Raw genomic sequence first — 10,352 nt, forward strand, 5'->3', positions numbered from 1 at the left:
TTGTTCGATATTAAAAATGTTTCACTTTTTAAAGAGAAATTATACGATTTTTATATGTGTTAACTTGTAATATATTGATAAAAATATGTTACAATAACACAAAATAGGCAAGAAAAATTATAAATTGAAGACGAATTTCATTAAATGCAGCAAAGACAAATTAGCGCCACGAGCCGATTGTGACGAAGATATTTCGTACATCTTTTCCTACAATAATCGAAGCATTCGTCTTTTTATTATGATCGGAGTTAGTGTTCGAGTGTCGTATGAATAGATACATGTATCGTTGCAGATAATTAAAATGATTCGTAAAACTAAATTTAGATTCACATCGTACATGCATGATATACATGCTGGCGAATTCGACTGTACAGACATTTCAATTTCAGAATTAATTATCTGGCTTATTTCGCATTTTTCGACACATATTCTTTTTTTTTTTAAATATATGTATAATAAGTTAATTTAAAACATTTTGTATAAATTCATAAATATTTGACAAAATCGTATAATCTCGCTTAAAAAAATGTATCATAAGTTTTTATAAATATGACTACAATTTATAGCATTTTTATTTACTATATACTATTATAAATGTTCATTAATTTATAGATTGTTCATTTCAGATTGATTTAATTGAATTATTAAATGTTGCTTCGATAATAAAGATTTTGCAAATAATGTAGTTAACCTAGTGTTCAAAAGGTTTCACTACAACCATATATAGAAAACTGTTCCGCTCAATAATGTGGTCCAAAATAGATAACTTTCTTTTTGTTATGTGCCTTTAATGATTGCGTAATGTAAACCAGACATTACTTATATATAAATCGGAAATCGTATAAAGCAGTTCATTCACGAGATATAAATATAGGAATACAATATAATAAAATCAATATTTACAATGGCACTAAAATACTGTAAGTATAAATTAATGCCTTCATAACTGTATTTGTTGTATAACTAATTAAATACCATTACACATGCGTATGCATATTATGTGAATGCTTTTAAAAAACGTTATTTTTTTCTAAAACAAATGTTTACGGTTAATCAAAAGGATAAAATACTGATGGCGACTGGGAAGTATCTGTTTATTAGTATTGTTTAACATTCTATCTATATCGTACTAACTGATTGGTTTGTCAAGATTACAAAAATAACAAAAACATGTTTTCGATTTTCAAAAAAGGTCAATAAAACATGTTCATATGATTGATTTATTGAAGTTGAATATTTCATTGTTTTGACACTAATTTTATCATTCACATGATAATCATATTCTTAATGTCAGATGTTATGGATATTGCTAAAACAATGGATTTTGGCGTTTAAAAAATAAATGTAATGTAGAAGATATTTTAAAAACATATGTTTCAGTACCTAAGCTTTTAACTATTATTACGGCAATAATATATAATATGGTAAGACATTTGATCATATTTTAAGCGTGTTAGTTATTTTGATTTGTAATATGTCAGGGTTTACAATAAATTACTAATTAATGTGAATATAAAGTTAAAATAAATATAAAAAAACTAAGATTTGTTATCATTTTATTGTACGGTGGTTTCCCAGTGGGGATTTTCCTATATCAAAGATGGGATTCCAGTTACTACTATATTCAGATCTGTTATAATCGGGTATTTATATATGGGATCCCCCGTAGGTGTGGTGATAAGGGTTTTTGAGTGTAATGTACACGTATTTATAATAATTTTGTTGCAAGTTTGAACCTCATACATTCTTTGGGTTAATCATTCACGTTTGGTGAACGGTTTCTTGCTTTATGTACCAACATGCACATGGAAATGCTTTAAGTTTTAAATTTTACGCTATGTTGGCTCAAAAAACTAGGTTAAATAGAGATTATTATTAACCGTGCTATAAAGCTACAAAGAAAGCTATAAAGAAACAAACAAAACCAAAACTGTTCAGTGAATTGCCTTGATTCCTTTTTGAAAACGCGTTAAAGATTAGTTTAGTGTCATATCCTACCCTGCTTGGTATTCGTGTAATATAGCGTTACGATGTTGTAATTGATAAAATAAACGTTGCGTTGTGAATCATCAGTTCTGATAATGAGCATCACACCTTCACTTCAAATAGATCAACGACAATGTGCAACTAATTAAATTACCAAAATACCTGTAACTGTATTGTTAATAAATAACTAACACTTTATAATATGGCCACTTGCGCATTTATAAGTCTTTTTTTAAAGATAACATAAAATATTAGATTTAAATATTTATAACCGTAACACTATGACAAAACAAGCAGTTATTTTTGTCTTTAGCTTAGTTTACATGGTCACCTGAATAATTTATGCAATGCGACTTCTGTAAGTTGGTAATTTAAGAATTTCTCTAACATGTATTAAAAGACTTCCTTAACTCATAAACTGTCAACAGATAATGGAATTTACTGCAACATGGCTAAATAACATTAACTTACATGAAATAATTGAAACCGAGTGTATCTGGTTTGTATATATTTTAACAGGTCTTTGCTCATTCTTCATTTGCTGTTTGTGGGTCGGGAGTTCTTGGACAAACAAATATTCAGAGCCATATAGCTGCTATGGAGATGTGTGCAACCTGTTAGTACACAACTACGTTTTATATATTCTTAGGCTAGCCATAAGCACGTTTTATACATTTCTAGAAAAGTGCTACAAATAGAAGACTACTTGTGTTAATTGTAATAGTAATTTTATGATGCCAAAAAAGTAAAAACGTCCAGCGTTATGCCTTTAAGATGTTCTTATATCTTGCTGAGTATACAACTTTGTCAAAACGTTAACCTTGAACAAGACCAACTCGTTCGTAATTGCTTCAAGTGAAATTCGTAAGCTCGTTAGAAATGGCTTGTTTCAAAGAGTGTCTCATATATTTATCATCGTGACATTGTAGATTTAAAAAAGACACGCAGTCGATGCCTATGTTAGTACATTGTATAGCTTACAATTGAAATGTAAAAATAATAAACAATAAATGTAAATTACAATTAAAATATATTGATTTAAGTGATCATGACGCACAGTTTTGTGACGGGGACTACATGTTATGTCGTCAGTGTAATGTCGTCAGGGAAGACTGTTTTACGGGACTACACGTTTGTAATTGCTCACAGTTCTGTACTAGTAATTAAAAAACTAACTAATTCATCTAATTTACGTCGCGTGCTTTTAAGATATAGCAATGCTTCTTTCATTAGAGTCTTTTGTTGTTAAATTTATGTTCTAAATGTTCCCAGACTTTTTGTTCTAAAACATCATGCTACATAATGCTGATTTCCTTTTCAGAATATAGAAGGGATATAGAAGAACGTCGAGGTATTTTACAACGTTTTATTGGGTTATTAAATACTCAATTTTTATCACGCATAACATTAATTTGAAAATTAAATAGACATTCAAAGTTTTGTTAATTGTGTTGACCTTCGACCAAAGAATTAACAAGCGTTATTCATTTGTAATCACAAGATGGGCCCATACAAATCCGAACAAATCAGATTCCAATAATGTTTAAGTATCAAAGCAACACAGGACACCAGCTTTGAGACTGACAAAATGAATTGTTTATTATATCATGCAGTTCGAAAGTTTTATCAATTTTTTAGCAGTTGAAGGATGCGTGCTTCCACCTCCACCAGTACATGGTCATTATAACGTTAATACCACACGCGTACCTATCGGTGTCAAGTTAGAGGTCACGTGTGCTGCAGGATACACCGTTCGGGACGATAACCCGATCACATGCAGCAATTTATCAATTTGGACTGGATCCTTACCATTTTGTACAGGTAACTCTTTCAATTATATTGCAATATTGTTTTCTTGAACATTGCTTACGGATGCAGCACCAAAATGCACAATGGCATTTGTTAGATTTCTGTTTTGATACATTGGTACATCTATAAGAATAGAGAAACTATTCAATTAAGAAAAAACAAGAAACAAATTTATCGGCTTTTAATCAAGCATATAATACGACTATGTTTACATTTGTAAATAAAACGTGAAAATCAACCATTTTGCAATAATACTGATATTTGGATGAGATTATATTGTATTGTCAATAAAATTGTAAAATAATATGTTATTACACAATTGCATGCGTTTGCAGAATCACACATCAATTGGAAAAAGATACTTATTATTACACTTGGAGCGGGTCTAGTTATATCAATGGTTATCAACTTTCTATTTGCACACCACTTCACCAAGATGCAAGTGAAGAAACGTCAAGCTAATAATGTCAAGCAATCATATACTCTAAAAAAACACACATTGTTGGAAATACAAGAGGTAGAAATTATTGTAATATAATTTATGGGACAATTATGGTAATATATTTTGAAACTAAGTTCATCTTCAATTTGGAATTTATTTAATAGTTTTTGAACATATAGGTGTCGTTTAATTCATGATATGTTACTTGTTTGTCACTATAAAACATTTCTGAGACATCTTTCGAGTCTGATGGGGAATTACTAAGTAGTAGTAACAAAATGAATGTAAATTAAATATTAATGCGATTATTCTGTCAAAACCGTCGATATGACTGCTTTGTATGAATGACTTCCGTTTTAAATGTTTAACTATACTCATGTTACATTTCACAATACCGGATATAAAGTTAAAAAAATATGTGTATCTATCATTATTGTGTTTTGTATTTGTGTAAAGATGCAGAGCAGTATGATGTTAAAAATAATGCCGAGACAAAAAGGCTCCTTCCATCAGCTCCCGATGAGCGAAAAATTGATTTCGAAGACAATAGTAAAACAGAACATGATCCTAACGAACGGCATCCACCAATGACAAGCTATCAACACGAAGATGGAACACGTGGGAATATGTGTAAATCAGATATGAATTCTATTCCTGATGGAACATCACATGCAGAGAACAACACATTGAATGGGGCATGCAGAATGAAGGATGCAGTTTCAGTCAAACTGTTGGTCACGGCCAAAATGTGTCCGTTGTTCGTAAGTGAAACGTTTTTGACGCGCTTATCGTATGTTTAACACCTTCAGGCGCGAGGTAGTTGTTTTCTTCAATAAAACCGACCGATCCTACCTGTTCGTTCTGACTCTAAATGTGTTGATATTCCATGTTTAGTTTCCAATCATGTTTGCTACATTTGAATAATATTAAAAATAATTTAAATATATATTTCATATGTTATTTGTTCAGTATAAGTCTACATTATGTTTGATATTTGAAGCTAGCATTGATTCGTGTTCTTGTTCAGAGTATTAATTAAAGCACCCAATATACATGCAAATGGTATAGCGCTTCTAATTTCAATTTATTGTTGCAAATCTTTAGTTTAAATAAATACTTTCAAATTCTTTACAGTTCACAACATAAATATGGTTCGAATTTGTACATAGCTATGCATTTTATAATGTTCTGAAACTTTTGTCGAACAAACATTGTGTTCATTCCATTTAAGTAAATCTTAACAACGGCACACCACTAGCTGCAACAAAGATTATTGCGAAGCAGGAAAATCTCTCGGCTCAGCAACCAGGCAAATACCCTATTCCCGAAACACAAAACGGGGATGCACAATCTTTGGCCAAAACGATGGGACCAACTACGCAACCTGATGTTTCCACAACAGGCCCAGTGGTTCAGCCAGAAGATGTGGGAGAAAAGGCAAAAATCGCTGTAGGTCGAGGGGAATTTTCGCATGGTGACATGCATTCACATGAAACATTAGCGTTTTAATGACGAACATACATTTCAGATTGAGCTGATTAACATTGAAATATTGAATTATTATTCATGCCAAATTGCTGCTTCTTATGGAATGTTTAATGGCAGATTTTAAACGAAGTGTATGTTTATTTAGTAGTAGAATTGTTCAAAGTATATATTTGACGTTTGACAAGGTTACCCTGGCCCATGTGAGCTTTAGAAGCAAATTTATAAATATTTATTTATTTATTTGACTCCTATGATTTTTCGCCCTTACCCCCGATGGAAGCATTGGCAGTATTGATTTATTGGCCAATTTGAATAAATTTATATGCATAATAAAGTCAATGTAAATATCAAAATGAAATACGGTGGTGTGAGTTTGCTAAGAGTTAAATAATGTTTAAACGTTATAGGTAAGAAGTGTTGATGATATGCGAGGAATTTTTTGGACAGTTGCAAGAGTAAAATGTAATTCATAAATGCATGAATAACAAAAATAACTGTCTTTAACTCTCATTATATATGAAATGTGCAAAATGTGTTTACTTGTTCAAAGCTCAATATGTTGTTCGCATATTGATCCTAAAGTTTTAATTGATTGTTTTGTAAACCGCACACCTATTGTAAATCAAAACTTTCTTTATTTTAAACAACCCTAGCAAATGTTACATTGGGTTTGATCTTGTTTGAACTTGTAACCATAATCGAATTATTGTTGTAAATCTGATTTGTTTTTCGTTCAAGAAGAACTTAATATTGTGTTATACATTAATATTATTTAAGTAAAGTCAAAACAAGGTAAAAGGTTAAATGATGTTTGATATTAATTCAAATTGCTTAATGATTTTAATAATATAGTGAAAAAAATATATGGTAGATTAAGTATATAAATTTGCGTGGTCTGAAGCTATTTAAATGAAATAAAAATAGTGGCAATCAGGAATTGTTCTCCACTTTTCTAAATATTCAATTTAACTGAGTTTGAGATGAAAAGTTCAGCTGTACGTCTTTACATGTGTTACCATTGAATTGGCACATGGACAGTTGTGAATATTTAATAGCATTTGGATGCTTAATTTGACTTGCTTGATGTTCTTATTCTGAAGCATTTTCAAACTTTACATATCATTAAGCCTTTTGTACTTATAATTTTTATGTTTAATATACAATAGGATGTTTTAAATTCTCATGTATTTTTACGCAACATGTTAAATCATGACTTTATTTTCCTTTAATACAGTTCCCTTTATATAGTTGCTGAGGAAACGTGTGTATTTAGTGTGACTTTTGTATGTTATTTGGTTAATAAACTTTAATCTACTTGTTTCTTGTCTATTATACTTTTATACATTTTGGTTGACTGCAAGTGTATGGACGTATACACCGAAGACTCCATTTCTGACACGAATGACAAGAAATCTTCCATTGCAGGTGCTAGAAATGTACGATTTTTAAGTATGTCTGCATCGATCTGTTGTTTATGAAAATATTATCTAATTTTATATTAACATTAATCAAACAATAGATGAGTCCTGCGAAAGAAATTTCATTTGATAATATTCTATAATGGTTTCCATTTTATGCTGTTATTACAAATAAAGTTGTACGCATCATAAATATGTTTGAGCACGTTCATTAGTTAGACTTGTTTGGACTGACCGAGCACATGACATTATGTTCTATCTACAAATGACATCGTCTCATTACAAAACTGCCGAGATTTGCCAACAATTAGAAAGTAAAATGATACAGTTTTTGTTCATTTAAACAATTAACATATTTTGTTAAATGAGACCAGTTAGTGTGTAATAAAACTTGCTTACTTGCTGACACTTTTGCACTTAAGGAATAAAATCTGGTATGAAATGACGGCCTGTGTCAGATCCTATACACAGATAAACCTCGTTACCATAAAGTCAACGGGAACGAAATAGCATGTGTAATATAAAAGTAGTTTTTCTAACATTTATATATTCTAACTGTTTGTCAATGCTTAGATTGTTATAAAAATAAAAGATGATATCGGTATAATAAAAAAAGAAAAAAATATTCGGACCGTTTGAATCCGGCCATGGTCCACAATAGGTTAATGCGCCTATCAAATCGAGATCAAGTTATATGGGTGCGTTCATAGTATTACAGACATCATCCGTGAAAGTATCGAAGCTTTTTAGCAAGCAATATTGATATAAGACGAAACGTTCCATTAAAACTTTACTCAAGAATTGGAACCTTCTTAAATATATTATGTCAAAGGTAGATCAAACCCAATGTCAAAATGAGCTGGAGTGTGTTTAAAGTTGCAAAGTTTAATTGAAAGAATTATTAATGCCATATGCAATTTTGACTTTGCCCGGTCTGACAAACGAAAGGACGCCATTCGCTGTGTGTCTCCAGGCATCAGCAGGTTTAGACCAAATCAAATAGTTTATGTACGTTATTGGGGTGATATAACAAAAATTATCACACAAATTTAATTTGTAGTTTGTAATACCCAAAGTACTCGAATTTTTAAATAAAACTCACACAACTTTATAATCATTAAATGAAATCAATAATCTTGTAAGTGATTGTAAATTTAAAAATGCCTTATTAGACAAAATGTCAGTTTGTTGGTCGTTAGGTCAATAACTCAGTAAGTCAGTATGTCCCTTTGTTAGTCTTTCTCTTTGTGATTCATTATGTATGAATTTCTGCTTTACATACGTGCTTGTGCATTGCTATCCGCTAATCTCTATTTTTGAATGTATCTAATTCTCTGTAAATACGTTTATTGTATTGGTCGTGTGGCCGTGACGTGCACAACGTGAGCATGGCGGCCGAAGACAATCCAAGTTTCACGCTTACTAGATTAACTTCAGCTACATTTACCAACAATGTCTAATTGCAGAACTTCCAATAGCTTTGCTGTAAACCAAACAGTACCTCGGCGTAAACAATGCTCTTAAGTATGACAAAGTAACAACGTTCACGTTTGAATTTAATAACTCCATTTCAGATAAGCTAGTGTATAGAAACACATTAATCTGCCTTAACGGTACACGTGTGTACATGTAAATGATGAATGTAAAGTCTCTCTTCAATTTTAACAAAAAAGAATCCCTGAACTCAGAGCGTATGATTATTTCAATGAATTCTTTAAGTTTAAATAAAATCTTTAAAGCCATATCTGACACACTGTTTAACAACAAAAAACTAGGAAAACTTGCCAAGACGACGTCGCCGGGGCGAGTACAATAACGTTCCTTTCTTTCGACACATCCAGCTAAGATGGCAAAACATTCGATCGAAAGAATTTAGGTATAATCTATGTAAGTATATTGTATGTAACCTCATTCATGGAATTTATATATTTTGAGATTGTTTTATGAAATGTTAAAAAATATATATAAACACATTTGATTATGACCGATTTAGTATAAATACATGACGATTGATATTTCAAAAATACGAATTCTCAAAATCTTTAATCATTTGCGTTTGTATTACAAAAATGCATTGGTAATTACCATTACTTTTTTTAATTCTCTTATTGCAAACGGGTAAATTGAATTACATAAAGTAATTGTGTACTTATTACGTTTCATTTATACAGACTCCGGTTATAAATAATCGTCTGCTAACGTTGCTCGGATGGTTTATGTTTGGCACCAGTTTATATTTAAGGCATGTTTATACAAAATGACCGCGTTTTCTGAATCTTTTGTGGTATTGTACAATTTTGGTGAGCGCCTGTGTAGAAAAGAATTAAGTAAAAATAAACGCGTCACAAAACCGTCACTAAATCACTATTAAAATAAAGTGATTTATTAACTTTTTGTTGTCAGCCATCGTATTTAACTGTTGTACATGGTACAGTTATTTTAGTTTAAATATAAAAAGCTCATAATGTTAATATATACAATGATTTAAAAAATGCAATCAGTAAACTAGTGTTTTAAATTAATTAGTGTTTAAGGTTTTTCACACATACTAATAAATTACACCATGATCTGAAAGCTGTCTGCATTTTGTCCGTTGATTTGTTACACATAGTGTGATAAGCTATTGGAGCACAAGAAGAATCCTAATAGGTTAGAATTCATCCTTAGAAATGCATATCAAATCAAATTCAAGTATTGTAAGAATAACAAAATTTAACCGGGCAAAAGGATAAAGTCGCGAATTCCGTCGTAAAAATGTTTCTTCTTTCTGATTCATATAATTGTATCTATGTATTTGTTTGTTTTATTTGTGCATACATGTCAAGCAATTTACAATTCAATGCAATCAAGGCAATAAATAACGTATTGATTCCATTATGACCATATTCAGAAACATGCATTACATGAATGGTGCCATTTATCACAGATCCAAATAAGATTACGACATGATGTATACACAGGATAACCCGTAAAGCTTAGACATGTAAACATGAAAAAGCTTATTTCCAACGGGGTCCCTGAATTTAGTCGAACAGATCTTGATATTATATAATCTCTAGGAACAAATAAATCTTCCTTATATATTGATAAATCTTAATGAAAAACAAGCAACCTTCCTTAGTATGAATTCCTGACTTAAGATCTTGATGGTACTCCTTTGTGACTGGCTTTTATGTAACGGTTTTATTACTTAAGAGAAAATGGAAGAT

At 30.8% G+C, this 10,352-nt stretch overlaps 1 protein-coding gene across 5 annotated transcripts; it reads left to right on the plus strand.

Moving 5' to 3' along the window:
• Positions 1-465: 465 nt before the first annotated feature.
• LOC127855654 (uncharacterized) lies at positions 466-7,102 on the plus strand. Of its 5 annotated transcripts, none has more exons than XR_008037623.1 (8): positions 466-920; positions 2,506-2,602; positions 3,030-3,145; positions 3,308-3,337; positions 3,625-3,807; positions 4,131-4,312; positions 4,694-4,998; positions 5,469-7,102. XR_008037623.1 is itself a non-coding variant. In XM_052391395.1 (7 exons), the coding sequence occupies exons 1-7, from the start codon at positions 905-907 to the stop codon at positions 5,469-5,471; spliced, it is 750 nt and encodes a 249-aa protein (XP_052247355.1). In that variant the 5' UTR covers positions 466-904; the 3' UTR covers positions 5,472-7,102. The 5 variants fall into 5 exon arrangements, 1 of the variants encoding a protein (XP_052247355.1); XR_008037624.1 differs by having other exon boundaries at positions 3,628-3,807; XR_008037626.1 differs by lacking the exon at positions 3,030-3,145 and having other exon boundaries at positions 3,628-3,807.
• The last annotated feature ends 3,250 nt before the right edge of the window (positions 7,103-10,352 follow it).

The sequence above is a fragment of the Dreissena polymorpha genome, chromosome 13 (genome assembly GCF_020536995.1).
Source record: "Dreissena polymorpha isolate Duluth1 chromosome 13, UMN_Dpol_1.0, whole genome shotgun sequence".
Classification (NCBI taxonomy): Eukaryota; Metazoa; Mollusca; class Bivalvia; order Myida; family Dreissenidae; genus Dreissena; species Dreissena polymorpha.